Source organism: Eulemur rufifrons, chromosome 17 (assembly GCF_041146395.1).
Source record: "Eulemur rufifrons isolate Redbay chromosome 17, OSU_ERuf_1, whole genome shotgun sequence".
NCBI classification, from domain to species: Eukaryota; Metazoa; Chordata; class Mammalia; order Primates; family Lemuridae; genus Eulemur; species Eulemur rufifrons.
In genome coordinates, this window is record NC_090999.1 from 23,211,727 (window position 1) to 23,238,178 (window position 26,452).

Sequence of the window (26,452 nt, forward strand, 5' to 3'; positions counted from 1 at the left end):
CTCCAAATGGAAAGGAGGAGAAATCCATCGTGCTTATGAGCCAGTGAAAGAAAGGAACGGCTTATGTGTGTCCTAACGCCACAATTTTTGCCCTTCATGCTCCCCTGCCTCTGACAACTTGCTCACCTTCGATCCCCAAATGTTCTTCTGGAAAGAGCTGCAGTTTATCCTGATCATCAGAACTTGGGTAGAGCCATGCAGCCTTCACAGTCAAGAAATGAAACCAAGATCTTGTCTACCTTTTGGAATTTCATTGCTGAAATGCCCAATCGTATGGGTATATACAAGATCCTGTAGAACCCAGGAGCCCAAGGAATATGTTGTATGAATTTATCTGAACAGCTAAATCCCTCAGCGCCCTCCTTCCTGGAGAGGATGTCCTAGCACTAGCAGGGACCATGGCCTCAGCATGAAAAGAGGTTTTGTTGTTCTTGATTTTAAATCTGACTTTTATTGTTTGTGCTCTATATATCCCTAAATGCCTAAATGGTTATCATAAACTTTATTTTCAGTATTCTTCCCTTTTCCTTTATCTTAGAGGAAAAGGAGTGTTGGAAATGGGGAGGCTTTGAAGAATGACTAAGAATTAAGTGTTGCCTTTCTTGTTCAATCTCCCTCACTACATAATTTCCACTGGCAAAGAATAGAGGGAGAGCATTCCAGGCAGAGTGAATGATAAACAAAGAACTAAGTTCATGACATGGAAAGAATGGTGGAAATAAAGCTCAAAAAGGTGGTTTGGGGAGAAATCCTGAAGGCTCTGGGATGCCATTAGAGTTGGAGTTTGGTCTTTGTTCCATGGGCATAGGGAGCTCCCCAAGGCTTCAAGAGACAAGAGACATGATCACATTTATTTTTTAAGTTAGTGACTTTGGCATTAGTGTAGAGAATGAATTGGGAAGGACCCCAGGATGCCAGTTAAGGGCAGTTTAAGTGCTGTAGCAGAGACGGTGGCCCAAATTAAGGCAGCCTTGGTGTAAATGGGCCATACTGGAAAAATTATGTTAGAGACAGTATTCATGAGACTTAGTCATGTAAAGGGCAGAAGGATATTTGTCACTTGGAGAAAAAAATGACTGAATTGTAAGCCTGAGATAAAAAGGGTACCATTAATGAAGAAGGGATTCACTAGAGGGGAGAGATTTAGTAGGTTTTTGTGTTAAATTTGTTGAATTTGAAGTGTTCTTGTGACGTCCAAATGAAAGTGTCCAGAGAGCTAGAATTTGGGGTTTGGAGTTCAGAAAAAAGGTTGGGACTGAAAATAAATATTTGGAAGTCATCAGTCAAGATAGGTGAGATTTCAGACATGGATAAGCTTGCCTATAGGGAGAGTATAGCATGGAAGAAGAGACATCCCAGGATAGAACCTTGTAGTTGAGGAGTTGCCAGGAAAGAGACTGAGAAAGTGCCATCTGAGATAGAAGAACCACACCACAGAAGACAAGAAGGATATTATTCAAGAAGTAGCAGTATTTTAGGAAGACCATTTAAAGAAAACATTAAGTTTTATTCATAAAGAAGTCACCAGTGGCCTTTTCAGAAGGCAGTTTCCAAGGAAAGAGAGGCAGGAATGAGATCCTAGTGGTTGGGGCTTGGATGGGAGGCAAGGAGGTATAAATGGAGCTCAAAAACTGCTCTTGGAAAAGATTTTGCAGTGAAGGAAAGAAGAGAAATGTAGCTTAAAGGGGAAAAACTTTTATCTGTCTAAGTCATTAGTTTGCAAAGCACTTTTACGTCCATTGGCTCACTTGGTTCCCCAGACAACTTTAGAAGGTAGGAAGGGCAAGTATTGATACTCCTAGGAGCAAAGTGAGGTTAAAAAAAAAGTGAAAAGCCTTGCCCAAGTTCATTTATAGCAAGTAAGCGGAAGAACTGAGGTCAGGTTTAAGGTCATTTAACTTTTAATATGATGATCTTTCCACTGTGCCAAAACAGAACATTTCTGAAGTGTTTGCTGTATTTGGACATTGGATACTAGAGGGCATTGAACTCCTTGCTAAAGGGTTTCCACCTTGTCCAGGGTACAATGAGGAGCTAATGGAAGGTTTTGTGCTAGGGAATGCTATGTTAAAGTCAATGCCCGATGGAAACAAATCTGGCAGCAAGGTGGAGGATGTGTTAGTGCAACAGACACCTCTCAGTGGGGTAGACAATTAGGACATGGCTTCAATCTGGGACACAGCTTTAAAGACACACCCAATCACAGGATCAAGTGCTGAGATGGAAGCTGCCTTGCATCCTCCCAGCACACGTGTCTTTGCTTTAAGTGTAGCAAATTCTCTGACTTGTAGTGAAGAAACAAGTTGAACATACTAGCTAAGCATGCCCAGTATGCTAGGAAAGTTATTTCCCTTTCAGTTCTCCAGATCCTATTCTGCTTGTGTTTAGGAGAAAGTCTGCAGTTTGCCAGTATATTTTTAACACCCCTCAGGTACTCTGTAATCTCCTTTTTGAACAAAGAAAGAACAGGTCTCAGGCTGGGAACATTTGCAAACAAACTGGTATTGCCCAGAACTGGATCACCTTGCTTTGTGCTCACTCTGTTTTTATAGTTTCTTTCTACTTATGACAAGTAGTACTGATTTCCCATTTATTATAATTACAGAAAGTTTACTCTTAAATACAACTAAGTAAAAAAATCAAATTAAGGAAAAATATTTTCAATTCTAAGACCAGTGGTACACATCTATAAATGTGTTTTCTAATGACTAAAGTTTGGGAAATTCTGGTCTTGGAGTCTATTGCAAAAGGAGTAAGGGTTTAGATCAGGGTAGGGTGACAGCAGTGAGAATGGAGAAGAAAAGAAGACTCTGATAGACGTTTTAAGGGAGTTAAAGGAGAGGGGGAAGTTGTCTCTTTGGAATATTTTCTATGCCATTTCTCAGGATGCTTTTGGCTGCAATAAGGGAAAACCAAAAAGGCTTATGCAACACAATGAATTTATTATGCATATAATAAGAAGCCCCAAGGTAGAGTGGCTCCAGGATTGCTTAAGTCAGTGGTTCATTAATATCACTAAGCACTCAGCTTCCATCGATCTTCCAACCTCAGCAAAGAGGCTTTATCCTCATGGTGCCAAGATGGCTGACATGGTTCCAGGAATCTGATCATGACATATGTTTTCAGTGCACGAAGAAGACATCTCTTCCTGAGCTGAAGAGTAAAGGGTGAAGAAATCTTTCCCTGAGGGCACTTCCACCAAAACATTTTCCTTCAGCATTCACTAGACAAAAATAATGTCACAAGATCATGTGCTAGGGGTTAGCTACTCTCCCAGCAAAACAGGTCCTAGGCAGGATCGTCACAAGAGATTTGGAAATAATAGAAACAGAGACAAAGTGTAGTTTAAAGTGATGGGGGAGTCAGGGGTCCTCCAGCATTCCCATAAGCCAGGAAGCCCTAAGTGAAATCCCGCATCAGTATTTATTGGTACAGTAATTATATGTACAGATTGTTCGTTTAGGTTTCGAGGCTCCACAAAGTGTTCTAGAGATCCCTTAATTAATTCTATCTACATGAACAGTTACAAAATTTTTCTAAGATAAACTTCTTAAGCCCTAAGTTAAGAATAGACTTAGCTGAGTATACAAGTTAAAGATAAAATTGCCAAGTAGCAGAAAAGATAAAACTGAAATATAGAGACTATATATTTATCTAGTTTCTCATTAACTGAGACATGTGGTCAGGAGTGAAGCAGGAACTGTCTTTGAGGTTAATTTGTTTTAGCTGCAGGTGTCTGCTGGGCTGGCATTCTTTGATCAGTCCTTAACCTGTGACCCATGCTCTGCCTTGCACAAGCTTCAGGCACTGGCCTGCAGGTCTCGAGACAGGTGTTGCCTTGCCGGTGCCTCTGATCAGTGATCTGCCTCGCCTTGTTGCTAAGCAGCTTCTGGTCTGTGAACTAACACACTCACAGATTCCTTCAAGGCAAAGCCCTGCAAAACTCCTGAAACTTTCCATGTCTCTTAATTCTATATTCCAACAACCATGCTCAACCAATCACTGATGGGGAATGAGATTACCATAACTAATCTAAACTAAATAGGATTTAGTCTCTGAGCTAGGCATAGAGATCCTTTCCCTGAAGGATGAAGTTCTCAAGATAATAGGGCTCTGTTAACAAATATGGCTGGTAGGTAGTCAACCATTTCTTTCAGAATTACTGGGGAGAGCTGTAGGTATCCTCTAAATACCAGTGCTGAAATCCTCGAATTCACCATTGAACATAAGTGGTAAGTTTTTGAGGCTTGTGGTTTTTTGTTTCTAAAAATTTTACTTAGCTCTTCTCTCCATGTGTTGGATTAAGGCAGAACGAAATACTTCTACTGCAAAGTCAACTTCTGGTTTAGTGATACACATTGGGGGAGCAACGCGAAATGTCTGAGGAGACAAAGGAAAATAGAGCAATGAATCAACAGAGAATCAACTGACTTTGAGGAAATACACTACACTAAGAATCCTGAACCTTGTTTTATGACATTTCTTATATTCCTTTCATTGGATTGGCTCTTCCTCCCTTCCCAGTGCTGTTTCCAGGCCATTCATCCTCCAATCTCCAGACAAGTCCTTGTACCATCTGGCTCTGTCCCTTTCCTTTCCATCATCTGTTTACTTCCTCATCCTTCTACTACCTTCACTGAAGTCACAGGCCCTCTTTACACTCTGTTTCTGCCATCACCAAGGGTGACCTCCATGTCCATGTGTGCAACCCAACAAACTCGCCTCTCACTTTCTTGATTGCCATAAGTCATCCATTAATACAGCCAACATCATGAGCCTCCTTGCTCTAGTTTGGATATTTGACTTTCCAAACCTCATGTTGAAATTTGAACCCCAGTGTTGGAGGTGGGGCCTAATTAGAGGTGTTTGGGTTGGGGGGGCAGATCACTCATAAATGGCTTAGTGCAGTCCTTGGGGTAATGAGTGAATTCTCACTCTGTTAGTTCCCACAAGAGCTGGGCATTAAAAAGACCCTGGCAACTCGCCCCCCTTCTTTCTTGCTTCCACTCTCTTGCCATGTGACCTCCACACACGTCAGCTCCCCTTTTCCTTCCACCATGACTAGAAGCAGCCTGAAGCCCTCACCAGAAGCAGGTGCCAGTGCCATGATTCTTGTATAGGCTGCAGAACTGTGAGTCAAGTAAACCACTTTTCTTTATAAATTACCCAGCCTCAGGTATTCTTTTATAGCAACACAAACAGACCAAGACATTCCTCTTTACCACGAAGATCCCAATTTCTGATTCCCACCACATCCACCTTTTTCATGAATACTTTAATTTCCTCATTCCACCATTGTCTTCAGGTCTATTGTCTGACTCAGATCTCTCCCTTCTTTTCCTCCCCAGCTTGGAGCATATAGTTAACTGAACTAGTTTCTTATCCGCCCCCTCATTTTTATTGCATCCACCTTTCTGCTGTTGCACCCACATGGCCAAGTCCCAGCACTGATCAATACTAGAATTGAACCACTTTGCTCCAATCCAGGTGGCTGAGAAGTATTAGAGAAAATCACACAGCTGTGCTGGCTGACATGACTAGATATTCAGGGTCTTAAACTTCTGCTGGTCCCCTTAATTTTTCTTGTCCTCTGTTAGCTTCCTTTCTCATTCTAAACCTTTATTATGCTTCTCAATTTCCTTGCTCAACTCCTACGCCTCTCACTGTATTTCATAGATGATCATGCTTCATCCTTCTCAGAGAAAATTGAAGCTGTCAGGAAAGATCTTTCTATAAACTTGTTTGCTCTCACATCCATTTTTATATCTTTTCCTGAAGGTTCAGAGAATGAGAAGTCTTTACTCTTCAACCCTACACTGTCCACTCCTGCCCTTGACCTTGGATACTCCTATCACCTTCACGCCAGGAAACATGCCTGCGTTCTCTTGCATCGTCAACTTCTCTTCAACTTCCCCTCAGCCTTTAAATAAGCAGGTGTAAAGATCCCATAACCCCAGTCCAAACCACAGCAAATACAAATCTGTGTTGATTCCCGGGTTCCCTCTAGCTACCCTATAATGCTACCTATCCTCCTACTTGTAGCCACACTTACTAAAAAGACTGGTTGATGCTTATTGGCCATTATTTCTCACTCTGCCCTCCCCCTATTCACATCTCAACCCATGGCAGTCTGGTGTCTGCCCCTCCCAGCCTCTGATGCCACTCTAGAAAAGTTGACTGCTAAGTGCAGAATCCACTGGGCATCTTTCAACCCTCATCCTTCCCAGTCTTCTCTGCTGCCCTTGACACTTAGGACCCTTCCTCTTCTGAATGTCTCCACTCTCTTGCTTCCATGACTCCACAGTCTTCTTACTCCACTCATACCTGCCTGCCCCATCTGTCTCCACCCGGGCACCTTTTCCTTCTCCTGCCCTTTGATTGTAGGTGTTATGCCAGTTTCTATCCTCATCTCACTGCAATTCTCAGCTAGACAGGAGACTTCCCAGGAGATTTCCTCATGTGCTGATGAACCTCACACCAATGTTCACCTATGCCCTGTCCTTTGAGCTACAGATTTGTGTAGATGGTTTCTGACTTAAGATTTTTTGACTTTACAATGGCGGGACAGTAATGAACATTCAGTAGAAACCATGTGTTGAGTATCAATACAACCATTCTGTTTTTCACTTTCAATACAATATTCAATAAATGACACAAGATAGTCAACACTTTATTATAAAAAATAATTTCCTTGACAGATTTTGCCCAACTGTAGGCTAATTTAAGTGTTCTGAGCACATTTAAGATAGGCTTGGCTATGCTACAATGTTCAGTAGATTAGGGATATTAAGTGCATTTTGACTTAGGATATTTCCAACTTGGGATGGACTTATCAGTATGTAACCCCATAAGTCAAGGAGCATCTATAGATAGAACCAGATGTTCATAAATACCTCAAATGGCGCATGCTCAAACAAAGCTGAACTCATTCTTGTGCTCCCTAAACCAAGTTAGACACGAGGGTTTCATCCTTGACTCTCATTTTTCATATCCAGGTTTTGTGCATTTTACTCCCAGGATTGTCCTCAGAAGGTCTCCTTTACCCCTACTACCACTGCTCACGTGCAAACAGCATCCTCAGCCCCCACCCAGCCTCCCTGCCTCCAGTCTTGTCCCCTTGGGTTTATCCTCCTCAGAGGACAGATTTAGAAATCAGACCGCCTGAGTTTGGATCCTGGTTCTGCTGCTTAACTAACCTCTAGGTGCGTCTTTTTTTAGGTCATGAGGGCAGAGCTCATATGGAGATTAGTGAAGGCCCCAGAGAGCTCTCTGGCCCCTTCTGCCATGTGAGGTCACGGCAGAAAGATGGCCGTGTAGGAAGCAGGCCCTCACCAGACACCAGCTCTGCTGGTGCCTTGATCTTGGACTTCCCAGCTTCCAGAACTGTGAGAAATAAAGTTCTGTTGTTTATAAGCCACCAAGTGTGTAGTATTTTGTTATAGCAGCCGAAGGGATTAACAGAGGAGGTAAGAATAGATAGGAAGGCAGGTGAGTTTATATAGAGATCTTTCCTGATAGCTTCAATTTTCTCTGAGAAGTATGAGGTGTTCACTGAAATCCTGAGAAACAGGAATGGAGCCAGGAAACTGGGAGGAAAGAGGAACGTTTAAAACGGGAAGGAAAGATGATTAAGGACAAGAACAAATTAGGAAGGAGCAGAAGTTACCTCCACTCTTAAATCTCTGCCTTGGAGGCGGTCCCTGGCGAGGGGCCTGTTGGTGCGAGGGATCTGGGGCTGATCGGTCCGCTCACAGCAGCAGCCCACGCCCGAGCGCAGAGGACACCGGGGTCCTGACTGCGGAGCCGGCTCGGCTTTTCCAGGGAGGGAGCAGGGAGTTCAGTCTCCGCATCTCCCAGCCTGAGCGTGAAGGACGCTGGGAGCTGCTGATTTTGAGTTCTGCATTAAACACCATGCCCAGGGTGGTCCCCCACCTTGCTGGCAGGCGTCGCCTGCGCCTGACAGCGCCGTTAGGTTGCTTCCTGTCATGGGTGCCACTGAGGCTTAGCAAGGTCCCGAAATCAGAGCCCAGGGCTGAGCTGAGAGCGGCTAAGATTGCTTTAACGGGAGTTAGAATTAATTATATATGAGGCAGGTTATTTACCGCATGACTGCCATGAATCTATTATCATGCATACCGTCAATCGTCTGGTTTGGCTGTACTTGTGTGTGTCCCGGTATCTTCCCCCGAGTCGCGATTACCAAACCATTTACCACTGCGCCCCCTAGTGGCCCTATGGCTCCACTGCCCCCCTTAAACTATACCTGAGCATCAGCCCGAGAGGAAGTGCGGCTGCGCCCCCCAGTGCTGTCGTGAAGAAAAGCGACCAGCGTTGGGACATGGGGAGACGCCTGCCTAAAGGGATGAGTAAAGACCAACCTTCTTACCTGAGAAGAGATGCCGCCTCTGCCAACTAAGAGCCCCAGGCGTTTGCAGTCCTCATGGATTTGATTTAATTCTTCACGGGGAAGAGGCTTGCGGCTCACCTGTAAATATATGTTTAAAATGTTTTCTGTTTGGTGTTTGAATGGGTAAAGGCTTTATTTCTAAGGGGGGAAAACCTTCAAGTAATGAATGCCCTTCTTTCATCTCTCCTCCCTCCCCCTGCCATAATTAAATAAAGCTGTTAATTGCTGAACTAGAGTTTTGGAGGGTGTTATTAAAAATATTTGTTTTTTTTTCTAATTCATCCGAAATCCCCAAAGACAAAATGAAGTTTCATGCAGATAGGCAGTAAATCTTGGTTTTGCTAATAGGCGCCTTGGGAGTTTGGTTCCTCAATAACTGAATTTGGAGTCTGTTTTATTTATGTGGAAATTCTCCTTGACTGTTCTCTTTGTTCTGCCCATGTAAATAGAGTTCCTTTCAAAGTCCAGGAAATGGCTCAGAAGTTGCACAAGGGCCCTCCCTCCGGTGTGCCCAGTGGCAGTACCATCCTCACTGCTTCCTGCCCACCTCCCTCTGGGCTTTGGCACCCGTTTCCTCCTCCCCACCAACCCCTGGCTCAACGCTTTCCCCAAATCTTCCATTTCTTATCAGGTGTCAGGGTCTGAGAATAGAATAAGACTGGACCTCCCAGAGATGTTTGCACTGTTGTCTGTCTTAAAGCTTTAAGATAAAGCAAATAATGTTCAAACTTTCAGATTACTGGATCACAGAGGACCTGGAAGGGGGAAAGACTAGGATCTTCTCATTGGCCCCCAAATGCCATCACACATGCTTGCTTGCCCCAAGATTTTCATCTATTGGAGAGGGAAGACAAATAATTTAGGGCTAAACTCTGAGAACTGTGAAGAAGTTAAATATGATTCCAGGGACCGGAGGTCAGCAATGGCCAGGGCCCCTGGAAAGGTTTCCTGAGGGGAAGTTGGGTTGGTGGGGCCTTCCCCAACGTGACAGCTCCAGATAGGTGGAGTTTGGCCTCACCCCAACCTGGCCTGGGCCAGCACCCTTCTTGCTCTCTTGCCTAGTTATCCCTCCCTGGCTTGGACTGCTGTGACTAATTAAACATTGTGTATTTATTCCTCAGAGAAAGCAGGGTCAGAAACTCTAACGAGGCAAAGCTATAGGGCAGCCTGCTGAGGCCTGTGTCCCAACGGCTTGATAACGAAGCGGTCACGTTGGTAATTAGACTTCTTGTTGGGTGTATAATGTGGTTTTGTGTTTATCCTTTTTGGTTTTTGCTTTTTTTGGTGAATCTGCATTTAAAAAGTTATAAAAGTAGGGCAAGATTATCAGAAACAAATTCAAATGATACAGCAGTGCATATAGTAAAAACAGAAAATGTCCCCTCCCCCATCCTCCTCCCAGGGACACCTCCCATCAACAATTTGGTGTGAACCGGACACTTTTTCTATGCATGCAAATACATCTGTATGCATGTTTTCAAAAAATAAGTCATGTTTTATAATGTTCTCCAATTTTCTTTTAATAATTTACAGTATACTTTGGATATCATTCTTTGTCAGTATATTTGGACCTATCTTTCTTAAGTTTACATAGTATTTCATTGCGGTAATTTGTTCAATCTCCTATGGTTGGGCACTTAGGTTGTTTCCAATTTTTCATGATTATAAACAATGCTACAAACATCCTTGTTACGTATATATATATATATCTTCACACATTTTTGTATTTCTTTAGGACACATTTCTAGAAATGGAATAGCCAAATCAAAATGCATAGACATTTAAAATTTTGATAGATTCAGACAAATTGCTGTCCAAAGGGCTGTAGCTCCTCACCAACAGAGTACAGGAGAATTTATCTTGGATTATGTTGAATGGCACTGTAGCAAAGTTCTCAGCTGTTATAATTACATGAATGTGGTCTAAGTGTTGCAGGGGCCTGAAATCAATCAACAAGCATAAAGCACTTACCACATGTATGTTTCCTGGCCTCAAAAGTGTACAATTTATTTGGGAAAATAAGATATTTACACATAAAAACTGAGTCAAGAGTCTGTGGTGGACGCCACAGACTGGATGTTTGTGTTCCCTCTATCCCCAAAATTCATATGTTGAAACGTAACCCTTAATGCAATGGTAATGGAGGTGGGGCCTATGGGAGGTGATGAGGTCATGAAAGTGGAGCCCTCAAGTATGGGATTAGTGCCTTTATAAAAGAAACCCCAAGAGCTCCCCTGCCCCTTTCTCCATGTGAGGACACAGCAAGAAGGCACAGTCTATGAACCAGGAAGTGGGCCCTCATCAGACACCGACTCTGCCCCTACCTTGACGTTGGACTGCCTTGCCTCCAGGACTATGAGAAATAAATTTTTATTGTTTTTAAGATACCCAGTCTATGGAACTTTTTTATAGCAGCCTAAATGGACTAAGATAGTGGAAAAGATCTTTTCAAGAGAACTCCTTAGACACTGAGCACCAGAGGGCTTCTCTGAAGGGTGGAGCCTTGGATGGGGGAGAAGCAAAGGCAAGCATTAAGGAGGGGGTACAATGAAGCACCGGAGCTTAAAAAAGACCAGGACGTTCATAGGCAGAGCCAGAGAGGACAGTACTGTGTTCCGTGCTTGAAGAAAATCTTGGGTGTCATTTGCATGTAGGACAGTGAATGGCATTGAGGGAACAGTGAGTAGAATTAGCGGGTGGAGGAGCTGGAATTTAAATCTGGGTGGTCTGCCTGCAGAGCCTGTGCTTATAACTAACAAGTGGCAGAGCAAAGAGAAAAAGAGCTCCTTGTATAGATACTACTTTATAGCCTGTTTTATTTTTCCACAGTATAGCTTGCACATCTTTGCATGCCAAATACATATCGACGCCATTGCAGTAGGGATGCACCATAATTTAGCTTGTTCTGCATCAGTGGCCATTTGGGAAGATTCTGGTGTTTTACTATGACAAATAAAGTTCTGATGAACATCTTTGTTCATATGAATTTGAGCACACAGATGCTGGGTTTGGAATAGGGGAGAGGGAGGAACTCCTCCTCTCTCATGGGGTGCTCCTCTCTCGGCCTAGACTTTGATGAGTAGTGATATCTTTGAGGGAGGTCCTGGGGTGAAGACTAGGATGGACTCTTTGGAGCCTTACGACAACCCCTGTACTAGGCTACAAGCTTAAGGTGAGCACATTATGACTTGTGAGCTGGAGGCCCTAGTCTCATATTACTCTTTATTTTCCCTTGGTTTTCAAATCTTATTTAAACATTCCAGCTTTGTACTGGCTCCGCCATGTGGTATTAATGAAAGAGTCTTATGTTCATGTCTGGTCTGTGTATTAGAAGAATAGAGCAGCAATCCTTCTCAAGGGGGATGGTGTGGTAAGAGCAAATAGCAACCGATCACTCCAGGAAAGCGGGATCCCTGTGGACAAGAGTAAGGGCTTCGAGCTTAGTCTGGCTGCGTCCCCACACCAAGATCCTCCTGCTGCTGCTCTCCTCAGGCTTTGTTTTTATGGAGTCCAGGAACTATTTGCTACTCGCATGGATTTTAGGGGCAGCAGCAGAAACAAAGGGAAGGATTTGGAGACACGGCAGAGAAGGGATCAATAAGACTCGCCATCAGACATAAGGGAAGAGGAGCAGTCACAGATTGTTGTGTGGTATTAGGCTGTGTAGCTGCGAGAATGTTGGAGGGTGAGAAACAGAAGTGATGATCTTGGGAGGAACAGCTGGTTTTGGAGAAAATGCTAAGCTCAATGTTGTCATGTGGAGTTTGAGGTCTCAGTGGGCAATATTCTTCCCTGGTTACTTCGGAGATTGAAATCCACTCACACGCAAGCAAGCAAGCATGCAAACAAACACAACACCCAATATATCTTGAACATCCTCACCCCAAATCTTCATCACAACCTTCTTCCAGCCCTTTCTCCTTATTTCCACCTGTCCCTCCCCAGATAACTTCCTCTCTTTCCCATATTTCTAAGTATTTCATCATTGCCTAGGCTCTTTGCCTCGTCTGGCAAGGATAATAGCATCTCTCTTTTTCAAATGTTCTCCCTCACCCTTTTAGAATCCTTGACAATTTGCCAGCATTTTGGTCCTACTCAACATTCTCTACTCGTCTCTAAGGGGCTTTGCAGAATCTTGCTGGCTGTGCATGCTCTCCCGGAGAATGAATGAAGTGAGCTTTCAGCTGATGCTTCCTTCTTTAATCCTGGCTGGCCCCAGGCAGCTGCAGAGGGAGCGGCAGATCAGAACCTACCTTATCCTGCACCATTTCCAGCCCTATCATGAGGCCTTTGCCTCGGACGTCTCCAACGATTTCGAACTCATCCCGCAGCTTAGCAAACTTCAGTAACATGTAGGTACCAACTTCTTGACTGTTTTCCTGTAGATTTTCTTCTTTAATCACCTGTTGAGAGAAAGCCTCAGATGACCTTACATGGCCAAAGTTCTAAGATTGACTGACAAGTGTGGGGAGGTAACTGTACATGACCTTATTTACGGTACCTTCACCAAACAGAACCCAGGACAAAGTCTAGTGTGGCCTCACCATGGACTATGAAAAGATTTGTTGTAAGGAGAAGAAAAGTCCTAGTACAGGGGATTCCCCCTGCCCCTAGGTCCCTCACCGACAGGGGTGGGTAAGAATTTAGGAAAGAGTAAAAGGTGTGTCTCCATGCACTTGGCAATATAGACGCTGTAATCTGAGGTCCACTACTGCCAGGTTTTGCTGAGAACTGGAATACAGCATGAGTAAGATGAATTCTCTGAGGAACAAAACTTCACAGGTGCTTTCCCTACTGGAGCCAAGACAGAGGCGGTCATAGCCCTAGCACCCCAGTTTGGGGCCTGGCCTCTTTAGCTGAGCCCAGAGCCCAAGAACCTGAAGATATAAAAAGATTTTCATCTGAGTTCGATTCACAGCAAACATTTGTGATTCTTGACAAGACACATAAAATAGACTACATTTATATTTAGCTGCTAATAATTGCCTGACCCCAGGCAAACCTTGATGTTTTTAAGACCTATTTGTTCACCTAAATCTTCTCTACCTTCTAAATTGGTTGAGGTGACCCAGCACTTAAAAGAAAGTTGGCAATGTCTACAAAATGAAATAAATGACACATTCCCACCCACACTTTCTCATCTTATGATTTGATCATATTTGGAGGTAACTAATTAGCAAGGGCAGCTTTTACTTATTTATCTTTATTTAAAAATACTTTCACATTTAATTTTTTTGAATAAATAAATCATGTTCATGGTTCAAACATCAGCAAGTATAAAAGTGTACACAGCAGAATGACTCCTGCTGAACTTAGTCCCCCAGACACCAAGTTTTCCTCCCCACAAACAACCACTGCTATTAATTTCTAGGACATTCTTTCATAAATATGTTATACTTACATAAGCAAATGCTATTATGCATATGAGCATTAAAAAAAATCTTTTTCAACAGATGAGACCCCAGGCTAAATCAATGTAGTAGGGCCGAACAATTGCTCACGATAGCTGAATTACCTTGTTGTAATCAGATAGAACCCAGTCTCTTCTTAGTTATTCAATTTCTGATAGTACAACAAAAGGAAGGAAGAAAAAACACACAAGACAGGGCCAAAATTAAGCAAAAAACAAAGACAGTAGATAACAAAGAAATTCAAGTGCTACCATCTGGCTAGGGGAATTCTTGTATTTCCTTTACATGTCAGGTTTATTATATATTTTTTCTTACTCAATACTTCAAGTATTCAAAGTAGATCTTCCAAAAGAGGGAAGGCAGAATAGTAACTGGAAACCTAAGTTAAATGGATGCATCACTAATTAACTTTCCACTTTAATAATGCAATGTGATAACGTGGGTGTGGTTTTGGAATAGTCATTTTGTGAAATGAGTGATGTAAATGTGGCTGCTGGAACCAACCTCAAGCACCGCAGATCCAATGGCACAGGCCATGGGGTTCCCTCCAAAGGTGTTGAAGTGAAGAAGACGTTTAGCCAAAGACTTGGCAATCTCTAGGGGGAGAAAAATCAAGGTGGGTAAAGAGTGACGCATTCCTATCCAGAATCTCTCCTCACACCATTTGGGTCACGCTTACGTGTTGTATATGACATTATATCCAATTCATTCTTCACTCACCTGATAGTGGATATTATGGACTGAGTTGTCTCCTTGAAATGTGTATGTTGAAACCCTAACCCTGAATGTGACCGTATTGGAGATAGTGCCTTTAAGGAGGTAATTAAGGTTAAATGAGGTCATAAGTGTGGGGCCCTAATCCAGTAGGACTGGTCTCCTTGTCAGAAGAGCAAGAGATGGAAGAGACATCAAAGCTCTCCCTTCCCCCCACCCCCATGCACACAGAGGAAAGGCCACAGCGAGAAGGTGGCCATCTGCAAGCCCGCAGGAGAGGTCTCGCCAGAAACCAACCCTGCTGGCACCTCGATCTCAGACTTCCAGCCCCAGAACTGTCAGAAAATATGTGTGTATTGTTTAGGCCACCCAATCTGTGGTGTCTTGTTTTGGCAGCCTGAGCTGACTACCGTGGACAAGGAAAAATAGCTTATTTACTTGATGAGAAGTTTGATAAAATCTTTAATGTGTTTCCTCTTTCCTACTAATTGAGAAAAAAAATCTTTAATGTGTTGTATGAATTGAGAAATACCTTAAATTTTGATTTATGGAAATTTACGTAGAACCTTCCATTAGCTAAACCTTTTTTTTTCTGAGTTCTACTCCAGACTGAAAAGGAAATGTCAAGAAAACAATCTCATATCAAGGATTTAGTTACATAATTTCTGGATTGTTTCAGGGTCAGTACATGTTCAGTTCATTATACTTCACTTTTTCATCCACTTTTTTGTACCTTTATTCATTCAATAAAAACACTGAGATATCTACAAGGTACTTAATTAGACCTCTGTGGTGTGCTTAGTATTGGTGGGAAAAACAAATGAAATAATTTAAAGATTTTCAAAAATAAATGGTTCGTAAAAAATCACTTTCTGTCAAATCTCACTAAAATGGAAAAGACAGTTAATTCTAATGTTCATTTCATAGAATGATCCGGATCAGTGAAGTATTACTGTATTTGGCTGTTTTGTTGATGAGAAATCTGTCACTGGGAACCTTGAATCTATAGCTTATTGGTTCGGCAAGACCAAGCAAGTCTTTTTCAAGAATACGATTCCCTTCGAAGTTTCAGGGTTGGTTTTGGACTATATTTTCCTATACCTCAATCCGTGTGGTGGAGCCCTGCCTTTCGTTGTGGGGATGGGAGAAGTAGTCTGCCCTACAGCAAGATCAGAAAGGGCTGGCTTTCTTCGATCTGTTCCACAATCTGGCAGACAGGCTGTTTCTCTTTTTTATTTGCTTGGGAAATGATCGTGTAGTTCCCGTCACTGTCTCTAACCCATAAAAGTTCCAGCACATGTATTTTATGCCACAGCCAATGCAAGAGGCCCAGAAGCAAACACAAACTGCCCACAGGTCTTACCTGGAGTGGTGACAACTGCTGCCATGGGAAAGCCATTCCCCATCCCTTTAGCCATGGTGACAATGTCAGGCAGGACGTCATGGGTTTGGAAGCCCCAGAAATGAGAACCCAGCCTTCCAAATCCTGTCTGTACCTGATGAAAACAAATTCAAAACCATTGGAAACCTTTCAAGAAATGCTGTTTTCTCTCTGTTCTCTTCTCTGTCCTCCTTTTCCTCTTCCTCCTCCTCCTCTTCCTCAACATCGTCATCGTCAGCCATCATCCTCGTCATCCTGTAGTATCACAAACAAAGCGCTTCCTCTGAGCTTTTAGGCATCAAAAGCCATTTACTAGCTTTGTGTGATTCCGGCATTGTTTCTTAAATCCTCTAAACCTCTGTTAACGCCACCTGTTAAGTAGAAATACTAATAACAATACATTCCAGGGCTCTGTGAGGGTCATATAAATAAAGCATGCGAAAGGGATTGTTATGATTAACAATCTTTAATAAGCATCCCCTAAGTGTAAGGCAGCAAGGCGGAAAAGTGGAGAAGCTGGGTCTGCCCCAGGCTGGAAGAAGCAGGAGCTGCTGTCAGTCGCGAGAGCCCGGGCACTTGCCGCAGCCCAGACAGCTGTCATCCTCTTCCCAGGGGTGACAGGTTACCCCTGAGTTGCAAGGAAGACCCAGCCGAGCCAGTTGGGCTTGAACTTCTCTAATCTAGAAATTGTGGTGATTTGGACTAAAAGTTGACCTTAGGTTTTTTTGTGTGTGTGCCTGTTGTTCCCTTTCTCTAGAAGACCCTCTTCCTGCTTCTTCGTCTCACTAACTTCTTCTGTCCTTTGAAACACGACTTTGTCATCATTTGGTCTAGGAAGTTTTTCCCCAGCGCTAGTAGGGCTCCCTCGAGAGGTACTCTGGGCATGTTGCCATTGGAAGCTTTCACCATGGGCGGTCATCACAATGTACGTGTGTCATTCTTCTGTCTGTCCACGACACCTAGCAGAGTGCCTGACACAAAGTAGACGTGGAGTGAGCGTTTGTCGAATGAGTGAAGGAGTGGCAGAAGTGCCTAACTGAATAGAGCCACACAGACATGGCCACACACATTTCTGTGCTTGGAGAAGGCTCCTTGATCTCTTTCGGGATCTCAGTTTCTTTTAAACTGACTGAATATACTTTTCTTCTTTTTTAATGGCAGATTGATTTTCTTCAGCTAGGACTTTGATTAGTTTGCCGGCAGGTTGGGGACGGGAGGATGGATGTGTCGGGGAAAAGCTGGCCTGAACCTCGGGCAGGGCGTCAAGTGCACCCCGGGCAGAACAGAGACCTGGCTGTGCGTGAAGAAACTGCAAAATTTCTGCTGAGCAGGCAGCTCAACGTCAGCTGTGGGGAATTTTTAGTTGAGGGAAACTGTTCAGGCAAAGATGGCAGGACTGAAACAGGCAGGAAACATACAGGCTCTTTATAAAATTAATGAGGGGCCCAAGGTGGGAACTGTGGAAAGGGAAATGTATATATACGCAGCCACTATTCCCTGGCTTGCTTTCCTATAATTGCTCACTACTCAGGAGTCATATCGCTGATGGTCATGAAGATTCTTAGCTCTCTTCACTGCTCCCATGGATAGCATCATCCTTGCGAAACCTAAGGCTAATTTTTGAGATATTTCCCAGGCCCTGCATTCTGGGGGAACAGGTGACCCACCCAGACCGGTGGCTCACACAGAGGAATCAACTCAGCTGGTATTGTGACCTCCCCCAAAGAACCGACTCAGCAAAGACAATTTCTATACCCCTTATGGTTCTGCGCCGAACTCAGCCAATTAGCAGACCCAATTGCCTAGCCTTTTGCCACCAAACTATTTTTAAAAACGCTTTCTTCCAAATTTTCAAGGAGATGGATTTGAGAACTTCCTCCCATCTCCTCGCATGGCACCTGTGATATTGAACTCTTTCTCTGCCGTAGCCCCTGCCATGTCAGTGTATTGGCTTCCTCTCGAGCAGTGGGCAATGAACCTGGTTGGGCTACAGCACTGGTGGGTCTAAACACCCGTCAGTACAATAATCACAGGTCACCCAGCAGTGAGCCAGGAAGATTTCTATGGCCCAGTGACCATCCACTGGTCTTTTGATCTCCATAGCTATTTTCAGTAGACAGAGGCTTTCTTTAATACATTCTAATATAAGGTGTAATTATAAGTAAATTGACCTCTTTTAAAAACACATACGCTAGAGCTCATACAGCTATTGAATTTTATTCCCTTCAAAGTAGTCCCCTTGGGAGGTACTGTGTGTTTATTTCAACACTACTGCCTCAACTCAAGCTATTTAACAATTTTTTAAGAACTATTTCCAGGCCCGGCACAGTGGCTCACGCCTGTAATCCTAGCACTCTGGGAGGCCGAGGCGGGTAGATCGCTCGAGGTCAGGAGTTCGAGACCAGCCTGAGCAAGAGCAAGACTCTGTCTCTACTAAAAATAGAAAGAAATTCTCTGGCCAACTAAAATATATATAGAAAAAAAAATTAGCCGGGCATGGTGGCGCATGCCTGTAGTCCCAGCTACTCGGGAGGCTGAGGCAATAGGATTGCTTAAGCCCAAGAGTGTGAGGTTGCTGTGAGCTAGGCTGACGCCACGGCACTCACTCTAGCCCGGGCAACAGAGTGAGACTCTGTCTCAAAAACAAAAAAAAAGAACTATTTCTAAATACGGCAATAGTAGCACTCCTCTACTTTAGAGATCAAATTATTATTATTATTTTTAAAATATCATTTCCAGGCAAGCTTTGTCAGAAAGGTATATGCTTCCAATTACCTAATACAATTTTGGCAAAAATTAAGATGAAAACTTGGTTATGAGATTAAATTTTCTGCGTGGCTTTTCAGCTGTCCCTGAGGCAATCCCCCGAAAGGAAGTTAAAAAATATGTTGAGCAGTGGTAGTATCACCTGTGCCTGTTAGCAACCTATTTGCTAGACATCAGTTTGGATATTTAAGTTCTAATGTACTTGTTAAGCTGACCAGCTAATGTACTAACCAAACAGCCAACTAGCAAAAGCTTCATTAATTTATAGCCACACTTCAGAATTCATACACTAGATGCTTTTTGCCTGGAATACAGAAGAGGGTTTGGTCTGTACCAATTCCTGTTCCCCTGCACTAACTCGCATCATTTCATGGACACTCACTTCGTCTGCAATGCACACGCCTCCCCTCTCTCGCACCAGCTTGAAGGCTTCCTTCAGAAAACCCTTTGGGTACTGGACAACTCCATTCACACCCTGCAAAACACCAAACCAAGAAGACCTATAATAACAGCACAAGTCCTTTCAAAGTATTATATTAAAAAACAAAAGCGTCATTATCATTATTGTCATGATAGTAAAACTAGTAATTTTAATAACAGTCTGCAGAACAGTTTCAACTATGGGTGAAAGAAGGCCCATTATTTTTATGTCATGACTTCTGGAAAAAGGATACTAGTATTTATTCTTTTCTGAGATTAGAAAACAGTACAATAAGGGGACTTGGTTAAGATTAAAGAAAGACTCCCCCTGACAGTGTGAGTGTTAAGCAGCTAAACATTGCTGGGGTTTCCTTTTCTTAAGAATTTAAGGCATTCAATAGTTTCATCTATCTATCTTGTCCACGTGGGAATGGAAGGGAGGGTTTTTTAAAGTTAGGTTGAAAATCAGGGCCTTTTGTTTTTTCAAGGAGACCAAAAGAATGAATTGAATTTGTAGAAGAACACAGAAATGAACACTTAATTAATCTGGAATTATCTAGAATGCATGAATTAAAACTCTCTGCTAATTGAAGATGCAGCTCATTTTTGTTTAAGGTTCAGGTACTTACTTGAATTGGTTCTGCAAAAAACCCAGCAAGTGACTTGGCTACACAAGTGTTCAGAGTATCTTTGAACTGTTCAATATACTGGTCTTTAGCTTGGCAGCAGTCTGCAAAAAAAGAACCACAGCATTTGAAGCTGTGAGAATGACACCCAGAAGCATGAGGAAAAGCATTAAAAAAAAAAAAAAAAAAGAATAGAAAACAAGATGAGTAAGTTGATTAGAGACCTCAGAATACAGTAAACTAGGAGATAAGGATATGCATTTCTGAAGGGGAACATTCTGTCGGAAAACTTGTACTTTGGTTCAAGGAGGGAGATTAGGATAGTCATAAAGGCATAAACAAATCACTTCAATCATTTCCATCTGGGGCAGAAATGCCCTAAAATGTCATTGAGTCTGGAATGGATAGATGTTTCATCTAAGGATACCCATTCTCTCAAACTGGTGGGTTTCATTCAAAAGTAATTGGAGTAATTGAATCTATTTGAAAATAACTCTATTATTACCTTTTATTGCCATTTGATCTGATGTGCAATTTTAAAGCTACAAAGTATCTCCATCTTTAGAGTTAGTAAATATGTTTGTAGAAGAATTAGGATTCAGACTATAGAGGAATGTGCTAGAGCCCAGTAACGTCCATCCATTGCAGCCCTGGGAACTTGGTCCTGTGCTTGTTTTTATGTCTTTCTCCCTTTAACTGAGAGCTTTTGTGGGCAGGAACTACGCCTTGTTCGGTTTTGGAATGTCTGTGGCCAAGCAAACTGTCTGGTATGTTGTAGGTGCTCAGTAAATGTTTAATGAATTAAGAGGGAAATAGCCAGTAGAAATTGTGGCTGGTGTGAGACATGGAGCAATTTCACTTGAAAGTCTTTTCTATCAGGAAACGGAATAAAGTATCCTAATTCAAATGATCTGTCTTTAATAGTAAATACATTAATTCTCTTTTTTCTACCTGCTGATAAATGCACCTGCTGAGTTTTAAATTTCAATTATTTTTTATTACTAGAAGATATATTTGTTTTTGAAACTTGCTATGCCATTCTTTATAGTTCCTTATTCCCTGCATTTATTTTCAAGCTTATAGTTGATTTTCTTTAAATGTATTAAACATGTTCATTTTATAGTCTATCTGATAATTCTATTGTTGGAAATCCTTGTGGGTCTTTTTCTTGATTGTGGAGTTCTGTTTCCTTGTTTGTTCATTACTTTTGACTACGGGTGGCTTATTTTCGTTGGAATTTCATTTGTGAGATTTCTTTAAGGCCTAAATGAGGTAGGTCCCTCCAGAGCATATTTGCACCTGCAGCTCCCAGGCCCATGGAGTGTTACCTGTCTAAGATTCCACCAAATTACCAGCGTGAGGCAGTGAGTTCAGAATGCGCAGCCTTGCAGGGCCAGCGTGCAGTTCAAATTTTCAGTGGTGATTCCTCCCAGAGATGTTCTTCTCTCCACTTGGCACCCGAATCCTTGCAGACCCATTGGCCTGTGACAGGTTGTTTTTGGTGGCGTGTTTAGTTCTAGTTGACCCATGAATGAAGGTGTGGCCCCTTGGGGGTTCCAGACTGTGGCAGGGTAGGCTTTCTTATCTGCTCCCTTGCTTTGTCTGGGCTCTCGACTTTGTCATCTCTTCCCTGCCCTCCACAGAGCCATAAACACTGCAGCTCAAGGGTCCTCAGTTTGACCAAATGCCCTCAGGGCACAACTGGCTGCAGTGCCCTAATAACCTCTTTGCGTTTCTGAGAATTCTTACTGTCTTGTATCAATGTTTTAGAGAGGATGCGTTTCATATTTTACTCATGATTTTTAGTTGTTTTCAGCCGGAGGTAACCCAGGCTGTCGTGTTACCAGTAACAGCTATCCGTCCAGTTCAAGTGTCTTAGTAGTAACCATGTTTACCTTCCCATCCTGCTAAAAGATGCTGGAAACATTCCTGCCAGTGCTGATGGGTGTTTCACTGGCCGTAAGCCTCACCATACAGACAGGTAGGTGTGAAATCCTATGGATGGGAGAGGACCAGAGAAGAGGGGTCAGATCGCCCAGGAAGCTTGCCCAAGCTCCAGAAGCCTCCATATGTGTGTCAAAATTGGAAGTGGGAACCACCAAGGCAGCAGGACCAGCAAGAGTGAAGAAGGCTTCTACTCCGGAATACCCAAGGTCCCAGGCCAACAGCATCCATATATGGCCATATATGACTTCAGAATTTTCATCCACACCTGTAATTTGGTTCTCAGCAGCACCACGCAGTCTCTGTAGTTAAGCCCACACCCATGAACAGCAGAACGAATGCAGAGGAAGACGTGGTTGGGATGGGAAGCCCCAGCCCCAATGCCAGTGAAAGTGGTCTGGGAGGGGAGTCGCCATCTTGCCTAGAGAATCTTGCCTAGAGTTGCCCAACACTTGCCTAGAGACACGGATTTAACCCCGTCTCCTGGAGGCTAGACATAGGGAATAGAAACCTTCAGCAATATCACCATCTAAACTGAAGCACACACACATTTTATACTTTAGTTCTTCATTAAAAAATGGAAAAAAACACTACCTAGCCCCAAACAGCTTTTTAGGTTACTCAAGACATTGGGGGAAACTTGATTGACAGAGATTCCTGATATCTGTGGTTAGTTGTAGGTTGGGGGTTGAGAGAATGAGAAAGAAAGTGATAACGAACATATCAAACCCAGAAAGTATGTTTTTAGCATCACCTATGTTGTCTTGATGGGCAGAATATAGTAGACAAATAAATCTATGCCTCTGAAGATTGAAATTCCCTATTTTAATTAGGAAAGAAAGAGAAAACAGCCCCAAATGACCCCAAAGAATGGATCAGACATGTTCGAAAGACATAATTTGGAAGTTTAACAGGCCCGTTTGCAACTAGTGAAATCAAAGGGTGACACAAAATCAACCCCAATGTTTTAAATTTGGGCAAAACCAAACAGAAAGGTCTGAACCTATGCTAGACCTTTCATGATTTTTTTCCCCATCTGTCCACATGTTCAGCAAGGAGAGGGCCATTTACTGTGATGAGCTTTTTCTCTGATTTCACATCTGCTTCACTGGCTGGTTGCTAGAACTCTGGGTCAGGCCACCTCTGCGGAAGAGACACGGTGCATTGGTGTCTCCATGACAACCTCAAAGTAGGTGGAAAGCTGGTGCTCTGCTGGATACAACAGAGTGGCTGTGGAAAAGTTTATTTCAGCAGGTTGTGCAGAAAGAGTTAAGCAGATTGAGGAACCAAGAAAGAACAACAATTTTTAATAAAAAGAAACTTTGTTTTCCAAAAGGAAAAGAATGACATGATTGGTAATAGGTTTGGGGCAGCAGGGGATGAGAAGTGAATCTCTTCATGGGTTATACCTGAAATTCAGGGCCTGGGAAGAAAAAATCCTGGGGAGATGGATGTAGTAAGATAACGAAATCTATCACATAAGCATCTCTGCTAGACTCACAAAATGCCCCCCTGCCTATGCTGGGAGTGGTGACATAATTCTGAGGTGGAAAAAAATCCCCCTACCACGGTTGGTAACTGTGTGCACCAAGTGAATGACCCTAAGGGGAACTGAGAACAGGAACCATCTGTGTTCAAAGCACTTTACATGTTGGGCTGCTTGGGTAAACATATATGAATTTGCCCATTTTACAGCAAGGACATTTCTCAGGTCCTAAAGGCACTGGAGGAGGCAAGAGTCCTTTTTAATATTTCAATTCTGTTTAAAGATATGATAACTAGTCTTGTCTCTTAAAGATGTGAGTTAAGAAAACAGTTGACTTCAGCTATGCCAAAGACAACAGTTCAGAGGAGCAGAAATGTACGTCTGTCACTACTATTTAGCTCCAGATGCCACTAGAGAGATGACCATGGGGTTCTGGCATCTTCAAGTTGGTCTAAGGTGGAGGAGAAGTCCTCAAAGAGGGAGGAGGCAGAGAGGATGGAGGGAGAGGGGCACATAGCAGGGAGGGAAGGGAATGACCATCTCTTGAGTGCTTTTGTCTACCAGACCCTGTGCTGGAGGTTTGCAGTCAGACAGAGGCCTGTGAGGTGGCTTCAAGTGCTTTGAGTTCTTGATGCCATACAGTTATGATATTCAGATTTGGCTTTGCTGGGCGTTGCTGTTATCTGACTTGCACTGCACAGAGCTCTCTCTGCCTTGATCTCATGAAGGGCTGAGACGGGGTTGTGGGGGCCAGGTCTTGCTATCTTTGTTTTACAAATGAGGAAACAGAAGCATAAGGTGGAGCTTTTGCTCATAGCTGAATCATGGCAGGGCTGGGCGTGAAATCCAGACCTTCCGACCTCATGCATCTCCTCGATCCTGGCCAGCAGAGCAGGAGGCGCTTTTCAGCTTGAGTTCATTCTGATGGCACATCAGGGTAAAGGAGGGCGTCCTAGGTATTGGGAGCACTGGCTTTGGAGGCAGAAGACCTGGGATCAAATCCTAGCCCTCTGATCCCCGAGGAGGACGTTGGTTCCTCATTTTTACAATGGAGGGTTTGAATTATAGCTTTAAACTTCCTTCTGGTTTTAAATTCTATGACTATGACAGCTTGTCTTGTTCCAATGCTTGTCTTTCATCTTTCTACCTCCATTTTGCTATTATCTGATCTGAATTTTAAGACTGTGAATTTTCTTCCTTTCAGAGCTGATTTTTAAGACTTCCATTTTGCACTCCTCCTCTCAACCCAGTGACTCATACCATTCCATTAAAAATCTTTCGGCTGGAGCATTTAGTTTTTTCCCTCAGAACCACTTAGGGGCAGCTTTTCAAAAGGTGCTATGTTGTGATGACAAATCTGCAGCAGGGCTTGCTGATTGGCGGGGAGCAGATGACGTTTTCGTGCCTCCTCTTCCCTATGTTAAGAAAAGGTAAAGAAGGCAAAAGAACCAAACCAAAACAAAACAAAACATGACTCATACACAGAAGTTTCCTTGTGAAAATGTCTTTACAACTTTCACAAGAGTTGTCAGCAGCCTTCAGGAACAGCGGCCTTTGGTTTTGACAGACGCTGTCATTTGGCTGGCTATCTGAGTCCCTGGAGAACTTTTTGACTGGAGTTTTGAGATTCCCAAAAGTATTTGTTTCCATCCTTCCTCTTTCCATTGGGAATTGGTAAATAATCTCACCCATCTTGTTTTCTTATAAAATTGATACCAGAGCTATCGCTAATTGAGCTCCTTTAATTAAATGCCAGATGATAGTCTGTTTTTTAGCTTAGCTCTGATAGCCTGAGATGCTTTTCCTGCGTGGCCAGAAGGCTGGTCTGAGAATGAAATGATAGCGGGGATGAGAAGTGTTGATTCAACTGGGGTCACTTGGCTACTTCCTAGTTTTGCTTCCTTTGGTTTTTCCTTTTCTTGTTTTTTCAAATTCAATTGTTCACTCAGGGATGGTTCTGCCTTTATCCATGTTCCTGATGTCTCTGACCTCCCCCTCTGTCCCTCCCTCCCCGCCCAGTCAGACCTGGTGCACAGCTGCATTTCCTAATTGTTTGCACTGGAGAATCTCGACAGTGGCTTCCACCCCATGGGCCACGAAAGACATCTGGGCACATTGTCTGCAAATGACAAAAGAAGGAGTTTGGTAACATATGGACACAAGCCAGCCAATGTGTGGGAGCATATGGCAGCAATCAAGTCAAGAGGGCTTCTTAATTTAGTGTCGTGATTCCTCCCTCTTCCCTTCCCCTGCTTAGGATGCAAATCTAATATTCTGCTTTGAAGAGATAATTTTTTTCTTAGAAATCAGTTATTTGGGCACTGTACAAAGGAAACTGATTTTGGTATTAGCCCGGAAACAACTTGCTCAAGGGTTTGGTGGATAAGGGCATCTGAAAGAAGAAGAATAATTAGGTATCTGATTCTGATGCTAGAAACCTGGGTACAGCAAGTGAGAACAGAAGGTGAGTACAATGATGACTCTACAGAAATTCTGTGCATTCAAGGTTCTCAGAACTTTGTACTTTACTTGGTTTTATTTAAAAGCAAGATAAGTTTTAAAAACCCTATCATTAATTATTACTCAGACTCTGAAGCCTTTTCTAGAAACATTTTCTCCAAATGGTCTTCAATTTAATTGAGCCAAATTGAACCTCTGATTAATGACAGGCTGTATGTTACTTTCTAAATCCTAATATCAGGAAAACCTGATCAATTCCATGTACCCAGCAGACTTTAAAGAAACAGGAGAAAAATCCAAAACTCACTGATTGGCACCCCACCCCACCGGGCAGTTCCATCTTGAAGGTCCCTACGTTTGTCAAACCAAGTGTGTAAGGACTGCATCCATGGTATGCTCCTCTGCAGAGAAAAAACAGCAGGAGGATGGGGTTAAGTTCATTCTTCTTTCACCACTGGCCTATGGACCACTGAGTAGGACAAATGGGAAAATTCATGAAGGCATTCAATTCTACTGGTTTCTAAAAACTCTTCTAAGCCTATGTCAGGTGAATGTACTTATTTATCTTTTCTACTGGTATCATAGATTTGAAATTGTGAAACTGTGAAATTTGCATTGTGAAATTGGAGATCATCTGGCCAGGAACTCTGACCTTAGGATCCACCCTACCCCATTATTCTAAAGTAATGAGAATCATCTTTTAGCAACATGTTAAAAATAACATGTTCAACAAGTACTAGTCTTCAAAGCAGTCACCTTGAGAAGCCAAATATCTTTTCCTATGATGCAGCTGTTGTTCACCATCTTTAGGGACTCCTCAAGTGCCGCACAAGCCAC

The 26,452-nt window shown here is 42.9% G+C and overlaps 1 protein-coding gene across 4 annotated transcripts in view; it reads right to left on the bottom strand.

Annotated features, from left to right (window-relative positions):
- Positions 1-2,946: 2,946 nt before the first annotated feature.
- AGXT2 (alanine--glyoxylate aminotransferase 2) overlaps positions 2,947-26,452 on the bottom strand; it is a 36,429-nt gene continuing 12,923 nt past the window's right edge. For 2 of the 4 annotated variants that reach the window (XM_069492615.1, XM_069492614.1), the window contains exons 6-14: positions 25,923-26,016; positions 25,181-25,274; positions 19,729-19,829; positions 19,062-19,154; positions 15,896-16,028; positions 14,323-14,414; positions 12,661-12,810; positions 8,387-8,485; positions 2,949-4,380 (exon numbers count right to left, since the gene is read on the bottom strand). In XM_069492615.1, coding sequence (XP_069348716.1) covers positions 4,273-4,380; positions 8,387-8,485; positions 12,661-12,810; positions 14,323-14,414; positions 15,896-16,028; positions 19,062-19,154; positions 19,729-19,829; positions 25,181-25,274; positions 25,923-26,016 — 964 coding nt within the window. In that variant the 3' untranslated portion in view covers positions 2,949-4,272. Of the gene's footprint in view, positions 4,381-8,386; positions 8,486-9,976; positions 10,347-12,660; positions 12,811-14,322; positions 14,415-15,895; positions 16,029-19,061; positions 19,155-19,728; positions 19,830-25,180; positions 25,275-25,922; positions 26,017-26,452 lie in introns of those variants that run through there. The other 2 variants (XM_069492616.1, XM_069492617.1) reach the window with 2 other exon arrangements.